The 19,782-nt window shown below is 36.7% G+C and overlaps 1 protein-coding gene across 2 annotated transcripts in view; it reads left to right on the forward strand.

Moving 5' to 3' along the window:
• The first annotated feature begins 444 nt into the window (after positions 1-444).
• The window catches only part of LOC120525779 (WD repeat and coiled coil containing), a 40,587-nt gene continuing 21,249 nt past the window's right edge, over positions 445-19,782 (forward strand). For both annotated transcript variants that reach the window (XM_039748366.1, XM_039748365.1), the window contains exons 1-3: positions 445-528; positions 4,173-6,085; positions 12,026-12,146. In XM_039748366.1, the coding sequence (XP_039604300.1) occupies positions 4,187-6,085; positions 12,026-12,146 (2,020 nt within the window). In that variant the 5' untranslated portion in view covers positions 445-528; positions 4,173-4,186. The remainder of the gene's footprint in view (positions 529-4,172; positions 6,086-12,025; positions 12,147-19,782) is intronic.

The following is a 19,782-nucleotide window of genomic DNA, read 5'->3' on the forward strand; positions in this document are numbered from 1 at the left end:
AAACCCCTTCTGCTACTTAACTGACCAGATCAATATCCCAGAAGTTTCATTGACTTGATGCTATACTCTGATTAAAAAGTGTTTCATTAATTCTTTTGAGCAATATATAGATATACATTATTTTGTTTAATACAGTTTTATTGTATTGTATTATAAAAGAGCAAGCCAGCTGCAGCGTCGTCACCCATTTGTCGTCGTATGCTTCATATTTTTTTGACTTTATAATTTAATTATTATTTACTGCTTTTTATTTACATCGTAAATGTTTGACATTTTAGTGTTTTTCATCTTCCCCATTCGTTGTCACTCTTCTCCATTATTACTCGAATATTCTTATTTATTCGCGCGTTAGCTCCATCTCACTTGTCCATTTTTCTGTTTATCAATATAAACACGAGAAATGGACGTAAAACTTCATGTCCCATAAGCACTTGCGCAAATGACGTATAAGTTTCCGGTAGAGGATGATTTTTTTTTTTTTTTAACGATGACTAGCGCGCAGGAAGACTCATGGCATTCTCCTAACCGGTAAGTTCTGTTGTGGTATGGGAACGTGGTTGAAAGACTTACTTTAGGGTTTTTTTTTATCAAAACATTTCGCAGACAGGTTTGTTTTGGTTTTTAGATGCGTATATTTTAATAATTAGGCATCGTATGAGCAATATGTCGATAAAAAACAGTGTTAGTCTTGCTTCGTTCTCGAAACACCATTTACATTACTAATTAATCTTGTTTGTGCATATTACAAACTGTTTGCACATTCTAACAAGCGGAATGGTTGTTGTTGATATCGGAGCATATACATGAAACCGTGGTGCCTGTCGTTTTTACATTTTTCAAATTTAGATGATCGGTGGAATTATTACGTCCTTTCCATTTTATTTTTAACATACGTAATCATTGATTTAGTAGTTGTAAACTGTCAGTCCCTTTTGAGTCATTCATTGCCCGCTTTGCCTAAAGCTTGCAGTTACTTTTGAAGAGTCATCGTTCCAGTTTGAAACACTGTAGGTCTGATAGCACAAGAATTCGTAAAATATCGAATCTGTTTCGAGTTTAAATATCTATTTTATTACAGGTTATAGAAAGTGCTTATACCATAAATGTCAAATTTGCTTTTTTTGCAGATAAAAGTTAAAGTAACAGATTTTTCCATATACAATACGTTTTGTGTTTTGGAATTTTAAAGGCCATTAAATTGGTAAACTCTAAATTGGCCTGGTATTGTTGGGTGTGGGATTGTACATGAATATGCTCTGTGCTAACAGGGTTTTCGTGCCTATCTTCTATCCAGTCCTGTCAGGTCTATATAGAAAGAAACAATTTTGAAAAATAGATGAATACCCCATTATATGCATTCATTTTTTCAAACTGACTTATACCAAGTGTTGAAGTCTGGAGGCTTTTCCAGTTGCAACAGGTGAGTGTTTGTAAGAGTCATCATTCTATTACAGGATGCCCAGAAGCAGAGACCACCTATCACTCCCCAATAGCCTCTTTAGATTATCCTATATAAATGTCCATACAGAGTAAATTTTATTTATTTTTTTGTATAGTATAATGCGGAATACAATATGTTACTGAAATGCATGTGCTCCTTTACATAGAGATTCAATCAATCTGCACTTACATTGTGTTTAACAACAGCAAACAAGTACACAGTGGTAGGAGTTGTTTGAGAAATTGTATTAAGAGTTAGAACATTGACAGATTTAATTATTTGCTTACAGTCACAGTCCACTTTCCAATAAAATATCTGCATTTTAGTTTAATTTTAGTAACCATGAAATGTGTACTTACCTTTATTAGTAGAGTAGTATAAATGCTACGCATGATTATATTATGATTTAGAGTGCGTACAAAATTGCAGTATGGGTTGGTATACTTTCCATTGAATAAAATGCTAAGAACTTTATGGCATATACAGGTGCTGGTCATAAAATTAGAATATCATGACGAAGTTGATTTATTTCAGTAATTCCATTCAAAAAGGGAAACTTGTATATTAGATTCATTCATTACACACAGACTGATGTATTTCAAATGTTTATTTCTTTTAATTTTGATGATTATAACTGACAACAAATGAAAGTCCCAAATTCAGTATCTCGGAAAATTAGAATATCAATTAAGACCAATGCAAAAAAAGGATTTTTAGAAATGTTGGTCAACTGAAAGGTATGAACATGAAGTATGAGCATGTACAGCACTCAATATTTAGTTGGGGCTCCTTTGGCCTGGATTACTGCAGCAATGCGGTGTGGCATTGAGTTGATCAGTCTGTGGCACTGCGCAGGTGTTATGAGAGCCCGTGTTGCTCTGATAGTGGCCTTCAGCTCTTCTGAATTGTTGGGTCTGGCATATTGCATCTTCCTCTTCACAATACCCCATAGATTTTCTATGGGGTTAAGGTCAGGCGAGTTTGCTGGCCAATCAAGAACAGGGATACTATGGTCCTTAAACCAGGTACTGGTAGCTTTGGCACTGTGTGCAGGTGCCAGGTCCTGTTGGAAAATGAAATCTGCATCTCCATAAAGTTCGTCAGCAGTAGGAAGCATGAAGTGCTCTAAAACTTCCTGGTAGACGGCTGCGTTGACCTTGGACCTCAGAAAACACAATGGACCAACACCAGCAGATGACATGGTACCCCAAACCATCACTGACTGTGGAAACTTTACACTGGACCTCAAGCAACGTGGATTCTGTGCCTCTCCTCTCTTCCTCCAGACTGTGGGACCTTGATTTCCAAAGGAAATGCAAAATTTACTTTCATCAGAGAACATAACTCAGCAGCAGTCCAGTCCTTTTTCTCTTTAGTCCAGGCGAGACGCTTCTGATGCTGTCTCTTGTTGAAGAGTGGTTTAACACAAAGAATGTGACAGCTGAAACCCATGTCTTGCATACGTCGGTGCATGGTGGTTCTTGAAGCACTGACTCCAGCTGCAGTCCACTCTTTGTGAATCTCCCCCACAGTTTGGAACGGGTTTTGTTTCACAATCCTTTCCAGCGTGCGGTTATCCCTATTGCTTGTACACTTTTTTCTACCACATCTTGTCCTTCCCTTCGCCTCTCTATTAATGTGCTTGGACATGGAGCTCTGTGAACAGGCAGCCTCTTTAGCAGTGACCTTTTGTGTCTTGCCCTCCTTGTGCAAGGTGTCAATGGTCATCTTTTGGACAACAGTCAAGTCAGCAGTCTTCCCCATGATTGTGTAGCCTACAGAACTAGACTGAGAGACCATTTAAAGGCTTTTGCAGGTGTTTTGAGTTAATTAGCTGATTAGATTGTGGCACCGGGTGTCTTCAATATTGAACCTTTTCACAATATTCTAATTTTCCGAGATACTGAATTTGGGACTTTCATTTGTTGTCAGTTATAATCATCAAAAGTAAAAGAAATAAACATTTGAAATACATCAGTCTGTGCGTAATGAATGAATCTAATATACAAGTTTCACTTTTTGAATAGAATTACTGAAATAAATCAACTTAGTCATGATATTCTAATTTTATGACCAGCACCTGTATGGTGCCTGTTGCTGTTTCCAAACATTACATGCAAATTGAATGGTAAAGTTAAACATAATAATCCAATTATGGAAATGCTACTCTATATTAGTAAAGAAATTGTATTACAAATTTGAGTAGCCTAGCCTACTTATTGCCTATAAAAGTTTAGAGATGTTTCTGTGATTTACTCTTCTAAACTACAAATAGAATTTAATACTGATGATTAAAAAATAAGAGCAAAGTATTTAAGATTCCTCTAGTCATCTGCATTTCTTTTTACGTCCTTATTAATGATAAGCCACTTAAAGTATGTAGAAGGTTAAAAGGATATAAAAGAACTATCCTCTCAGACTTCTAAAAATATCACTTTGCTAATCACTTTGGTAAATTTTTAAGTTCTTTTCTAGGGTCATGTAGTCATAATCAGCTCAGAGCATGTGGTTGGCCTGTCTTTGCAATTAGAAAAGACAAGTGAAAGAGGATTTTAAGAAAACACTAGTGTTTGGTGCAGCACAAAGTGGCACTTCACCTTTCATTCTTGCAGCCTTTCTAAACATATATATATATTTTTATTTTGGAAGATCTTTTGTTTCAAAAATGATTTGTCAGTTTTCATTTTAGTGACTAAGATTTTGTTTCCTTTGTTTTTACATTGGTTTTAAGCTGTTGGAAGAGAAATGGAACTTGGAAAAGCAAAGCTTCTCAGGACTGGACTTAATGCTCTGCATCAAGCAATTCACCCTGTTCATGGCATTGCTTGGACAGATGGGAGGCAGGTAGCACTCACTGCCTTATACAACTCAAATGGGGAGACCAAATTTAGTGATACTAATGTCATTGGACAATTTGAACATGTTTTGGGACTCTTCTGGGCAGCTGCCTGCTGTAGTGGTGCTCCAGCCCTGCTTGCTGTCCAGCACAAGAAACATGTTACTGTTTGGCAGCTACAGCTAAGCAATCTGGAACAGAATAAACTTCTGTGCACCCAAACTTGTGAAATGGGGGAGCCTTTTCCTATTCTTTCTCAAGGCTGTGTGTGGCACCCCAAGAAGGATGTTCTTGCTGTTCTCACTAAAAGAGATGCATCTGTTCTCTACTCAGTCAGGACTGACAACCGCAGGATGAAAGCCAACATTAAGGGAAGCGGCTTAATACACTGTGCTTGCTGGACTAAAGATGGAACACGTCTTGTGGTGGCAATAGGGAGCGCTCTTCACTCTTACATTTGGAATGATGTTCAAAAGAGTTTAAATGCGTGCACCTTTTGTCCAATCTTTGATGTTGGAGGATATATCTGTGCCTTAGAATCAACTTCGGATGCTCAGATAGCTGTTGCTACTGAGTTACCTTTAGATAAAATTTGTGGTCTCAATGCTGGTATTGCTTTTGATGTTGCAATTGCAACAGAAACTGGGTCACTGCCACCACAGTCCTCAGTACTTGTTGTGGATGAGGAATCCTGTTTCGATTCTAGACGGAAATCGATAGATTCTGAAAGGTCCTTAGCTATGAATTCCATAGCATCGTCGTCATCCTCTGGTCCTTTGGATTTAACTCATATCCTTGCAAACCACAGGAAATCTGATCCTAGCCCATTAATTCACTTGAAACGTCGAGATTATGTTACTGGCAGTGGGCTAGACTCTTCACACTTAATTCTGGTTACTTTTGAAAGAAAAGTCACAACAACAAGAAAAGTTAGCATCCCTGGGATTTTAGTACCTGACATTATAGCATTTGATCCTCGTGGTCAGACTGTAGCAGTTGCCTCAAACACTTGCAACATGGTGTTGGTATATTCTGTGACTTCTACAGCAATGCCTAACACACAGCAAATCCAGTTGCAGAAAAGTGAAAGACCAAAGGGGGTTTGCTTCCTGAATGAGAAGGTGCTGTTGCTCTTAGTGGGGAAACAAAAGTCAAATGACCCTGCTTTCCTTCCTGCTTCAAACACAGATAAGTACATCATTCGTTTGATGGTCAAAGAGCTCATATATGATGATGATTCTTGTTTCTCAACAGGCAATACTCAGACTCCACCACCTTGTTCTGAAAATAGCCCAGGTATTCCAGGCATAAAAAGATTTTTTGAAAGCCTGTCGAAAGAAGATAGAGCATCAGGAAAAGAGCTGCTATTACCAGGTAGCCCAGTCATACAGTCCCCCAGTGGGAGAAGGAAGCTTATTGAAGAAGTAAAGAGTGGTGAGCAAAGCCCAGTGCCTAATATGAGTGATTTTACAGAGAGAGCCACTTCCAGTGAGTCTTCACTGGCTATTGAAAATTTTGATTCTGAGCCTGTAAATCGGTCTACATCCTTAAGTGTCATGGGTTTCCCAAGCAGGGAATCTTCCCGATCAAATTCTCCTGCTGTTCTTACAAGTTTACCCACAACTAATAATCAGTTGAAGGAAAGAACAGGAGATCAGCTGTCACAGAATTTGGATAGACTCTTTGCCAGATTTTCTGAGATGCAGCAGTGTCTTTCTGAGATTACAGATTATACTCGCAATGGGAAGAAGTTGCTGGGAAACTATCCGTCATATTCAGAGGCTCCATTTGTCAATATCACCTGCCAGGTAAAAACCTACATTTCATAATTTGGTGTTAACTTCTTTTGCTGGTGTTTAGATATTTTTTTTTCATTTTATGTTTTTAATATTTGTAACGTTTTCCTAGAGTAGATTTGTTACATTGCAGATTATTAAAATTCATGTTTTTTGCTTTTACTCAAGTCAGTTTAGATTAATAATGAATATAAAAGCCCTAATGGTCTACAATGATTTAACTTAACATGTACAATATATTTTATTTATTGTTATTTTCTGTTTAGTAACTGAAAAAATTAACTGTTTAGTATTTATTTTAAACAATATTTCTAAAAAATAAAAAATGTTCCAAATGGATTGGTTAATACTAGAGTTACATTTGAGATTTGTGTTTGCATCAGGACTCTGCATGGAAAACCATTATTATGTCATCTGTCAATGAGACTGCACCTTAATAGCTCCCATACTATTACAGTATGTACCATATGTGATTTCCCTGCGTTTGACAGATTTTGGTTGTTACACTGTTGAATGGAAAAAAAAAACCACGAGTGCCACACATATAACACTGGTATACAGTGATTTTAGTGCCAGTGATGTCTGAACGGTTTTATATTAAGTTTATGGTGCTGATTAAGAATATGACTTTGGCTTTGACAGATTGGCTCTAGTTTCAGAGATATTTAATAGTTAATTAATTAACGCAGCACATTTAAAAAGCGTTCAGAATTGCAAGAATATTTTTTTATTTTTTTTATTAATTTTATTACAATCCATACAAAACAATCAAGTTTTTACAAAAAGAAGAATTGAGTTAAGAACAGATCAATCCCCACCCCTGAGAGAGAGAGCAAGCCAAACGCTGTAAAATTTAAGGCTTGTAAACGTACCTAAATTAATAAATTCTCTGTGCTTTATAAACTTATTTTAAAATATTACTGATTAGATTCTGCCATGTTTTGAAAAAAGTCTGTACGGATCCTCTGACTGAGTATTTGATTTTTTCCAATTTCAAATAATATAACACATCGGTTTCCCACTGACTTAAAGAGGGGAGTTTGGGTTCTTCCAGTTTATCAGAATAAGTCTGCGTGCCAAAAGTGTAGTGAATGCAATCACAATTTTTGTCCTTCTCCACTTTAAGCCCCTCTGGAAGAACCCCAAACACAGCTGTTAATGGGTTAGGAGGGATTGTGAGTCCAAGGCTGTCTGAAAGGTAATTAAAAATTTTTGTCCAGAATAATGTTAATTTGGTGCAGGCCCAGAACATGTGACCCAGTGAGGCTGGGACTTGGCTGCAACGTTCGCAGGTTGGATCATGCCCTGGAAACATTTTGAGAGTTTTAGTGAGACAGATGTGCTCGATATATAATTTTGAGTTGTATAATTGTATGCTTTGCGCATATGGAGTTCGAGTGAATTCTCTGCATTGCTACTTTCCACTCCTTCTCTGATATATTAATTGAGAGATCTTTTTCCCAGTGTCCTCTTGGATCTTTGAAAGGAAGGGATTGTAAAATGATTTTATATATTGTAGAGAGAGAGTCTAATTCCTTGAGATTGAGCAATATTTTTTCCAGCGTTGATGAGGGTGCAAGATGAGGAAAATCTGGAAGGTTCTGTTTAAAAGTTCCTGATTTGAAGATGGTGAAAGAAATGTGTAGCTGGAATGTTAAATTTGGAATGTAATTTGTTCATAGGGTGTCCAGGTTCTTATCGCCTGTATATTTGCCGCCCAGTAATAAAACTGGAAGTTAGGTAGAGCCATGCCGCCTGCTTCCTTTTTTCTTTGTAGGGTCGCTATTTTGATGCGTGGATGTTTTGAATTCCAAATAAATGAGGTTATTGTTGAATCTAATTGCTTAAAGAATGATTTATTTATGTATATTGGGATGTTTTGAAATAAAAGGAGCTTAGGAAGAATATTCATCTTAACAGTGTTAATTCTTCCAGCTAGAGTGAGATGAAGAGTTGACCATCTATGCAAGTCTTGTTTAATTTTTTCCATGCAGACTGCGAAATTTTGTTGATAAAGAGCTTTATGTTTACTTGTGATGAATATTTTTATTTTAGTTGCAACTAGTAAGTAAACAGTCTAACGTCATACAAAACAGAAATTAAAAATATCTAACAGTGGCAGGAAAAAGTTATGTATGATTTGATTGATTAATACAGTATAAATTAGTTATTAATTGTTATTAATGTCAATGCTTCAAAAAACACTGTATGCGATTTCCTTTTATGTGTGTCATCAGGACAATCACGTTAGAGACTCCAACAGTAGTCTACCATCATGTGTATGTCCCATCTGCCTTGATATCTCTCCTCCATCAACTTCATATCCTGGTGGAACCTCTCGCCTTGTTCCTCGCTGAAGTCTCCAAGGTTATCTGGAAATCTGTTTAAATGGCTATGGAGATAATGTGTCTTTATGCTCATATTAACTCCCAAATTTCTGAAGTTAGCAAGAATATCTTGTACCAATTCTTCATAATTGTCTGCTTTGTGATTACCCAAGTAGTTCTTCACAACAGAGACAAAACTCTTCCTGGCCGAAGCCTCAGTGTCATTCATGCATTTGGTAAAATTGGAATCGTTCATGAGTTTACGAATCTGAGGACCATCAAAGATTCCAGCTTTTAGTTTTTCCACGCTCATTCCAGGGAATGATCTACAAATGTACTTGAAGCAATTACCCGTTTTGTCCAAAGCCCTGAATTTCATACGTGGCAGGGGTAGGTGATTTCACTACCTTGTAACAACAAACTGAGGATTTTCAGTGTCCAATTTATGCATAATGATATAATCATCATAGGCCAACTGATTTATCTTTCACTTTGCATATACAGTATTAAGTTTTTTCTTCTGTTTCTGTTCAGTAGCCAAAAAATAAATACTGCTTAAAATTAATAACTAAAAGAAATGAAATATTATTAGAACAGAGTCAGATGAATTAGTGGATAGCAAGGTTATTTTGGATATTTTCTTTTGCACAATTTGTTAGCAAGGCACTTTCTCAGGTTAGTGACATTTACTTTTGGGATATTTATGTTGGCATAAACTGGTGTCTTGAACATAACAATGAGTTCATTGTACTTAAAGGGTATCCACAGTTACCAGATCTCCAATCCAAGAGTGATTTGTCTCTTGCTTCAAATTTCAGGTTAGCTGCACTCATCATGTCTGGCCAGTATGAAAGTTTTGAAACAATAAATTGATGCTGTAGATTAGCCACAAGTACAGACATTGCCTCTTACTTTGAAACCTTCCTACAGCTGTATCTCTTGCTGATTGTGAGGAGGTTTATCCATAAACTCAAGTCTTCCTCTGCTGTGTATCACAAGCACATGCAGGTTAGATTGTCTGATGACACCACCTGAATAACTGTGGATGTATGCAAGTGTTTGATGCTATCTACAATTTGTTCCTGTATTGTTACCAGTGCAACTTGGATTGGCTTCTGGCCCCCAGAATCTTAAACTGGATAAACTGGTTAGCAGGTTTTAAATGTATGTGTACGTTAAATGTAGAAGTGTAGCCATGTCCATTACATTCAGAGGTTAAATGCAAATTTATTCTCCCTATCATTTCTAACTCTGTCATTCAAGTGCATAATATTACAAGTTAAAATGTTTGCAGCTCACAACTAGATGGTCACATCCATGTACTCTCAAAACGTTCACAAATTCTATGTTTTTATTTCTGAAATAATTCAATAGTCACATTAAAATGACAATAACAAAAGCCTTTTTTCTTTGAAATAGCAGTAGGTGTCTTCCACTTTATTAAGTTGAACCATGCAATATTTTTAAATGAGAGGTGGAATTCCACCTATCACATGGTGAAATTTAGGTTTTGGTAATACAGTACTGTCTAACTGAAGTAATCAATTTTATCAACTGTACATATATGTCTTCGATTGTGTGCTGCTGTCAAAGCATTAGGTGTGTCATTACAGAAATCTTCTTTGTATGTCAAAAGAGCATAATGAGCTGAGCCTCCTGAATGTCTGGGCAGTGTGGATATTTTAAAACTCAGACTTATAAATTTTATTTTAGAATTAACATAGTGTGTAGGTTATAGAGCATTTCATCACCAGGTTAAAATATCCAAAGGTACAGAGACAAGTTGCTGGATTTGAAACTTGTCTGATTTTATTTACTACAACTGTTTCTACCTGTATGGCATTTCTTTAAGACATTTTTCTATATGGTTTTCCTCCCACAATCTAAATTATACCTGTAAGAGAAAGTATGGTTACTAATGTGGGCTTGTAAAGTGGTACCAGGATAGTCCCCATCTATCAGTAACCCTGAACTGAGTATGCAAATTAAAAAAAGTAACTATATATGGATAGTTGTGTCCATTACATTAAAAGAATGAATATGAAATTAGCTAGCAAGCTTCTCCACTATAATTTTTAATTCTGTCACTAAACTGTGGGATGCAACAAGATGAAACTAATGCAGCACCCAGCTGATAGTTCAAGTCATCTTACACTCAAAAAAATGCACAAGCACAAAGCTAATTTTGTCACGTCTCAGCAGTTGGATTTTCCTGCCTCTTAAAGTACTTACTAAAATTATAGCCCCGCACAGTACTCCTCTTAAAGCCAGATTTAATCAAAATAGTCCACTTGTATATAGATGTTCTCAGGCTGCAGCTTCATCACATCTGCTAGCAAGTGTAGGAAGAATACCAGTCTGCCTGACAGCATGCTGGATGCAGCCTTCTGTGTCTTAAAGCAAAGTTTGATTATGATGCCTGGGAGGATGTATATTTAAAATCTCAACATTATACACAGAAAATGGGTATGATTTATTTTCAACACCCTCTCATTATACCCTTTTAAAGAAGCATGGTCATAAAAATTAAAGTATAACTTTTTTTGCTTATTTAGTTTATTGCACAAAGAGTATTTATTTATGGGTCACCTGTGTCCATTTTTTATTATTTTTTTTAAATATCTTTTATTGAATTTATTAAATTCATGTAGCGTTCCATACAATCAATTCAAGCTTAACAAAACTTAATTAAATTCAACCACCACCTTTGAGAAACAGAGGAAGGCCAATGGCCAGAGTAAAACCTTTAGAGTAGTAAAGAGGAAAAGAAGTCCTTCTCCCCAATACAAATGTTTATTCTAACATGTTCTATTGAATAGATCCTGCCAGGTTTTAAAAAAATGTTTTGAACAGATCCCCTAAGTGAGAATTAGTGTCCATCTCTAACACTAAGTGCAACCACAAGGGACCCAAATGAGAAAGAATTTTGGAAAGATTTACAGTAATCATTCATGACAATTGACAATATGTTTAAAAACCTATTTTAGTCAATCTGTCAAATATGTGATATTTGCTCACTGAGCCTGATGGGGTATCTGTAATACTGCCAAATAAATCATTCCATTCACTAGGATGACTTGTATCTTGTCATTGATGTGTGAGTGTATGAGTGCAATGCTTTCCTGGTATGCTAGGAGACAGGAGTCCCAATTTCTAGCTTGGGTGCTGGGATATCAGGAGTTGTTACAGGGAGTTTAAACCTGAAGTCTCCACATCAGATTTTGGGTTACCACTGAACCCGAAATTGATTTTGTGGCTTACTCATAAATTACCTGCCTTCTTCTTCAAAATTATTTTCTGCTTTATTCACAGTCTCAATGTAATTATTTATTATTCTCTAAAAATGTATGATTGAGGACAAATAATGTATGTATCTCTTTAATCATTATTTCATGCTTTGTGCATATATATTATTTTATTGAAATCTTTCTAATTTGGAAGACAAATCTGTGAGATTTACCTACATTATTTTTTTTCCATGTCTATCTCTATAGTTCACATTGTTTACTATTGATTTCTATTATAATCTGTTTTACTACTTAAATAGAACAAATATTTGTAAAGATTTTATGTGTAGAAACAGTGAATATGCATGACTTTTCACTACAGGATTTTCCTTTTACAGAAACAACTCTCTGAGAATGTGTTCATTGATGAGAGAAGACCAGTTCTTCTCTGTGAAGGAAAGTTGTGTCTTCGAGTCATACAGGAGCTTTTCAACCTCAGTATTGTGGAAATGCAACATGGTAAACTATTCATTCTTCACTTTTAGTTGTATAGAGATTTCTTATGAAGATTTTTTAGTTACTAGATTAGAGTACTACAGAGGTTGCTGTTGGACTTAGTATTAAAGTCACTAGTTTCTTTAAAACTTTGACTCGCTTTGACATTAAATTTGCCTTTTTATCAGTAAGAGAAAAATATATATTCCCAAGAAAATATTTTAAAATAAATACATGATCTTTTGTATAGCATCAAGCTGGGGCATGATCCTTGCTCTGATCTCTCTATACATTCTGAATGCATATGGACTCAAATACATTGACTCTTAGGGTATAATCTGCTAAATGGAGTACAGTATATATATATATATTTTTTTTTAATTAATTTTATTACAATCAATACATAGCAATCACGTTTTTACAAAAAACAAAAAAAAGAATTATGCTAAGAACAGATCGATCCCCACCCTTGAGAGAGAGAGCAAGCCAAACGGTGTAAAATTTAAGGCTTTTAAAAATACCTAAATCAACAAATTCTCTGTGCTTTATAAAATCATTTCAAAATATTACTGATTAGATCCTGCCATGTTTTGAAAAAAGTCTGCACAGATCCTCTAACTGAGTATTTGATTTTTTCCAATTTTAAATAATATAACACATCAGTTTCCCACTGACTTAAAAGAGGAGAGTTTGGGTTCTTCCAGTTTATCAGAATAAGTCTGCGTGCCAACAGTGTAGTGAATGCAATCATAATTTGTTTGTCTTTCTCCACTTTAAGACCCTCTGGAAGAACCCCAAACACAGCTGTTAATGGGTTAGGAGGGATTGTGAGTCCAAGACTGTCTGAGAGGTAATTAAAAATTTTTGTCCAGAATAATGTTAATTTGGAGCAGGCCCAGAACATGTGACCTAGTGAGGCTGGAGCTAATTTGCAGCGTTCACAAGTTGGATCATGTCCTGGAAACATTTTGGAGAGTTTTAGTCGAGACAGATGTGCTCGATATATAATTTTGAGTTGTATAATTGTATGCTTTGCACATATGGAGCTCGAGTGAATTCTCTGCATTGCTACTTTCCACTCCTTTTCTGATATATTAATTGAGAGATCATTTTCCCAGTGTCCTCTTGGATCTTTGAAAGGAAGGGATTGTAAAAGGATTTTATATATTGTAGAGATGGAGTCTAACTCCTTGAAATTGAGCAATAATTTTTCCAGCGTGGATGAGGGTGCAAGATGAGGAAAATCTGGAAGGTTCTGTTTAACAAAGTTCCTGATTTGAAGATAGTGAAAGAAATTTGTAGCTGGAATGTTAAATTTGGAATGTAATTGTTCATAGGATGCAAAGACGTTGTCTATATAAAGATCCCTAAGCAAGTTAATTCCAAATTTTTTCCAGATATTAAAAACTGCACATGTTTGTGAGGGTTGAAAGAGGTGGTTCTTTTGCAGGGGTGCCACAGAAAGAAGCTTCTCCGTCTTAAAATGCTTTCTACATTGGTTCCAGATTCTAAGTGAGTGGAGCACAATTGGTTTATACTTCTATTGCGGTCCATGCCTGTGTATGTTCTTCTATTTGTGTCCAGGTTCTTATCGACTGTATATTTGCCGCCCAGTAATAAAACTGGAAGTTAGGTAGAGCCATGCCGCCTTCTGCCTTTTGTCTTTGTAGAGTCGCTCTTTTGATGCGTGGATGTTTAGAATTCCAAATAAATGAGGTTATTGTTGAATCTAATTGCTTAAAGAACGATTTATTAATGTATATTGGTATGTTTTGAAATAAAAAAAGGAGCTTAAGAAGAATATTCATCTTAACAGTGTTAATTCTTCCAGCTAGTGTGAGATGAAGGGTTGACCATCTATGCAAGTGTTGTTTAATTTTTTCCATGCAGACGACGAAATTTTGTTGATAAAGAGCTTTATGTTTACTTGTGATGTTTACGAGGTATTTAAACTGTTCTGCAATGATAAAAGGAAGGGTGTCTAATCTAATATTATATGCTTGCGAATTCACCGGAAAGAGTACACTTTTATTCAGATTAATTCTGAGACCAGAGAGCTTTTGAAATTCTGTGAGTGCTGCTAAGACTGCAGGCACAGAATTTTCTGGGTCCGATATATACAGTACCATGTCATCTGCATATAATGAGATTTTCTGTTCCAGTCCTTCTCTGCTAATCCCCTTTATCTGATCAGTATTTCGACAATGTATTGCCAGTGGTTCAATGGCAATTGCAAACAGCAGTGGTGACAAAGGGCATCCTTGTCTTGTGCCACGTTCTAGTTTAAAGTAGTCTGAGCAAATGTTATTGATGCAAACTGAAGCTTCTGGGTTAGTATACAGTAATTTAATCCATGCACAAATGTTGGGCCAAACCCAAACTTCTCCAAAATAGTAAAAGGTATTTCCATTCAATCATGTCGAATGCTTTTTCTGCATCCAATGATAATAATATTTCTGGGGTGTTTGATTTAGTTGGTGAGTATATTACATTAAACAGGCGTCAAGATTTGAAGATAAGTGTCGGCCCCTAATAAATCCAGTTTGGTCTTGTGATATTACTGAGGGAGCACTTTCTCCATCCTTCTAGCTATGATTTTAGAGAGTATTTTAACGTCGTTATTCAGAAGTGAAATTGGTCTGTATGATGCACATTGTAATAAGTCCTTATTTTGTTTTGGAAGACAGTGATTAGTGCTTGGCGAAAGGTTTGTGGAAGAGATTGGTTATCTCTGGCTTCTGTAAATGTTGCTAATAGGAGGGAGCTAGCTGAGCGGAGAATTTCTTGTAAAACTCTGCAGGGTAGCCGTCAGGGCCTGCTGCTTTTCCACCTTGGAGTGACTTTATAGCATCCAGTAATTCTGATAATGACAGAGGTTTATCGAGCTCCTCCACACTAATAGCGTCAATTTGTGGTATCTGTAATTTATCCAGAAATGCATTAGATTGTATATTGTCTTCTTTAAACTCAGTAGTATATAGGGATTTATAGTAGTCTCTAAAAGTGTACATTATATTTTTGTGTTCGATGATTTTATCTCCGTTCGTGTTAGTAATTACCGAGATTGCTGCTGCATTACATCTTGCTTGTGAATTTGTTGCGCTAAAAGCTTATTAGCTTTCTCTCCATGTTCATAATAATGATGTCTGGATTTGTAAATTAGTTGTTCGGTTTCTTTAGTTGTCAAGAGGTTTAATTCTGAATGTAGAGCCTGCCTCCTCTTATGTAGAGTCTCGCTTGGTAGTCTGGCATGTTCTTCATCTATTTTAGTAATTTCGCTTTTTATCTCTGCTACTTTCTTCGCTTCGGATTTATTTCTGTGGGAAAGATATGAGATAATCTGTCCTCTTAAGAAGGCCTTAAGAGTTTCCCAGAGTATTCCTGCAGAGATCTCAGGGGATGTATTTGTCTCTAGAAAGAATTCAATTTGTTTGGATATAAATTCAGTACAATTCTCGTCAGCTAATAGAAGCGGATTGAGACGCCATCTGCGGTGAGTGTATGGGGCTTAGTAATTTCAGCTCCAAGATCATCGGAGCATGGTCTGAAATAACAATAGCATCGTATTTACAAGATTTAATCTTAGGCAAGAAGTTATTATCTATAAAGAAGTAATCAATCCTTGAGTAGCAATGATGTACTGGTGAGTAGAAAGAATATGTTCTTGAATTTGGGTTTAAAAACCTCCAGGGATCTGATAAGTTGTGATCAGTTATAAACTTTGTAATTATCTTTGCGGTGTTAGTTGCCGCTCCCCCTGTGGAGGAAGTCTTATCTAAAAGTGGATTTAGAACACAATTAAAGTCCCTAGCCATTATAAGTTTATGAGTGTTCAGATTGGGAATGGATGCAAATAAATTTTGTATAAATTCCTTATCATCAACATTAGGTGCATAAACATTTATCAAAATCATTTTACAGTTAGATAAGTCTCCCATGACCATCACATATCTCCCTTCAGGATCCAATACTACATCTGATGCTACAAATGGTACTGTTCTATGTATGAGAATTCCCACCCTCTAGTTTTCTTTGTAAAACTAGAATGGAACATTTGGCCAGTCCAGTCTTTTTGCAGCCGGAACTGATCCTTACTTAGTAAGTGGGTTTCCTGTAAAAATACTATTTTAGCATTTAGACCTGTTAGGTGAGAAAGTACTTTCTTTCTCTTTAATTCGTGATTCAGGCCTTTAACATTCCAGCTTACGAAGTTAACTGTCCCATCATGGAGACACTGATTCTGAGTTTTTGGTGTCATATTATAGTCTTAACTGGAAGTGAAATAGTTTAGGTCTTAATTTCCTATTCCCCCAAGAGTTGTTGCCATGCAGCTTATTATTACGTTGATAGTTATAATTATAAAGATTGAGATGATAGATTAGATATAGATCAAGCCTGCTCTCTTTCTCTTCCCCTTAACCCCCACCCTCCTTTTTGCCTCCCCAGGTGAGGCTAAAACCCACTTCATGCAGTCCCAGTCCTCTGACATACCCAGAGACAGAGCACGTCCAAAGCACATCAAAGCACAACAATATATATATATATATATATATAATCTTCATCAATTTTAGTGCATTAAGATGATATCCCCAGATAATAAACCCAGGTGATGGTGTTAAAGATGTGTCCAAAACAAGCATAACAAGACTTAATGCAGTAATAGCAATAACAGCAAACCAAGGGTATGATATTGAACAGTCTCATTTAGGGTACACATGAAATAATTAGAAAAGAAAAAGAGGAGGAAAACGTAATTAAGCACAATAAAACACAAACATTTAGCCTCTAGTAATACTAAGTAATGATAAGTAATAAGTAAGTAATAATAATATAAGAATATGAGAATATATGCTGATAAAAAAACCCGTATTTTAAAAACAAATAGATCAGACAGTAGATTATTAATCCTAGCATTATCATTTACCGCCATGACTTACAATTATGTATCAGAATAGTCCCGGGATCAGCTTTCTTAACTCATTTTCTGCCTCCTCCTTGCTAGCGAAAACATAGAAATGACCCTGCCATTCCACTTTCAGTTTTGCGGATACAGGAGGCCGATTTGACATTGGCTTGCCGTAGCCGCTGTTTAATATTATAGAAGGCGCGTTTAATAGCTGTTGCTGGAGAGAAGTCAGGAAGACGCGAATGTGGCAGTCTTCATATATAATATCTTCCTTTTTTTCCTGAGGAGTTCCATCACCTCTAACTTAAATGATAATCGCTCAAAACGAACTATAAAAGATCTTGGTCGGGTCTGACGGTGTTTGATCAGCGCGCTGTAAGCGCTGCTATCTCAGATTCTGCTTTAAAGTCGCCCCCGATTATTTTTGAAAAAAGTTCAGTTGCGAATTTCACCGGGTTTAAACTTTCTCGATTCTCCGGCAGGCCTTTAATTCTGACATTATACCTTCTATTCCCATCTTCTAAAGCAGCCAGTCTGTCTCCAAGTTTTTCTCCGAGTTTTTACATTCAACTGACATTTACTGCTCTTTCCTCGCACAGGCAGCTAGATGTTCGCTATTTCGATCCGATTCGTGAATGTCTCACTAAGATGCTCCAATCGATCAGCAAGCGTGCTCAGTTTAACTGAGTTTTTCTCAATGCGCTCTTCGATTTTACCCAGCACCTGTCGAAGTTCAAGTTGTACCTCTTGACGCAGCCTTTCATTTGCCTGTTGGAATTCCTGTCGCAGCCTTTCATTTGCCTGTTGGATTTCCTGTTTTAATTCCTGTTTCAGTCTCTCAAGTGCCTTTGCCGTTGCTTTCTCATTAGCCTTCTCGCTTTTCTTTATATCTTGCGTGAGCTCAGCGAGCAACACTTTCAGTTCAGATAGCTCAAATGTGCCTTCTTGTGCCGTAGATGAAGCAGCAGACTCTGCTGAAGCCGGTGTCCCCGCTGCTCCAGTCCCGCGTAATTGCGTAACTGAAGCCGCGGACCTCCCGCCTTTCCAGTTTCAGGTAATCCTCTCCAATCGGCGAGCTATCCACATCTGCACTCACGATCGCACCTTCGCTCCCCTTTTCGCTCTCAGCCGGCGACGATGTAGCGGACCGTGGTCCCGAGGAGTCTGTACTTTCCCATCTGATCCAGGTCTGTCTCTGAGAGGCCGTATCTCGAACTAGGGCTTGCTGATCGCAGCTTGGATGTAGCTTTAGTCTTCGATTCTTTCGACCCCTTCTTGTTGGCCATGTTTATATGTGTTTACATATACTGTAGCGGTCCCTCTCGGGTTGAATAAATACAGGATATCTCAGAATAATAAGCAAATAATATGAAAAATAGCACCACTGCTAGCGGAGCTCCACTTCAGACGTCCATCTCTCGCATCGGACGAGTACAGTATATTAAACTATCATTCTTGAACTAAACAATATAACCACATAATGGAGGAATACGCGCAGGCCACAACCAAACAAAACATAAAACAAATCCTACTGCATTTTGGGTCCTCTGAGATGGGTGGTTAATACCCCATGTCTGTCTAATGGATTTGCATGTCCACTTACCTGCTAGATTACCATGCTGGATCAATCTTTCTTTCACCTTCCCTTTTACTTCTTTAAATATGCAAACCCCCTCATCTTCTCTCTTTAGATTCTGATCTCTCTACTACTTCAAAACTCCACACTCAACTAACCTCCAACTTTAAACACAGTCTCAGTCCTGGAGAAACTTCCATCCATGTTGTGAATTTATTTTTTGGTTTGGACCACAGCACAATTTCTAACAGAAAATCCTGGCTAGAACTCGTGACTTCTAGTGTCCATATATCCTTGAGCTTTCAGTTACTCACTGAAATCCACACATCCTTTGTAGCTTTTTAGCTGAGAGGTTATCAGGAAAAGCAGCATGGTCCTCTACATGTTTTATCAAGGAACAAGAGAACTGTATCGGCCACCTCTGAGACTGTTGTCTATACGAGGGTCAGGCATCCTTAATTGATGATACAATGTCTGCCAGTGTATCTCTATACTCTGGGAAGAGACTGCCTGCTTCATTTATAGTTGCCTCTACAACTTATTTCCTATTTGATGCAGTGGGTGTATCTTTTTCCATATGTTAATAAGTGCTTTACACTTCTTCATCTTACTGCTTTAAATATTTTTGTCTCATAGTATTTGACTAGCTATTCCCAACATCACTGGGTCCCTTTATACCTCTCTGTTTGTCTCTTTCACTCGTGTTTACAGTATACATATATATGCATGTGTATATTGCATTTTTATGTGTACAATATGTATTTAGTCTAAAATGCACATACAGACCAGTTGTTTGTGGCTGCCTGCTTGAGGTTTATTTGAATACTGATGTTAACAATCCTGAGAAATGGTTACATCTATAATGTCTTACAAAATAACTGAAAAGAATGAAAATTGCGCAGACTACAAAACACTTCTTAATTCGATATGCTAAATTTCACCCTTAAATTACCAAAAACAGTAATAATGACTAAATACTGAAGAGTGTGAAACTGTTTTCTGATACAGTACATTTATGTAAAAAAACATTAGAAATTAATAGAAAGAATTGAATGGTATACTAATGTTAAATTTCAACAATTCCAAATTCCAAACAAGTTCTTTGACTAAGTCTAGCTATGATTTCTTGGTAAAGCACTTTTCTTAGTTCTACAGACCCTTATATGATGACCACTTTG

This window comes from Polypterus senegalus, chromosome 3, assembly GCF_016835505.1.
Source record: "Polypterus senegalus isolate Bchr_013 chromosome 3, ASM1683550v1, whole genome shotgun sequence".
Taxonomy (NCBI): Eukaryota; Metazoa; Chordata; class Cladistia; order Polypteriformes; family Polypteridae; genus Polypterus; species Polypterus senegalus.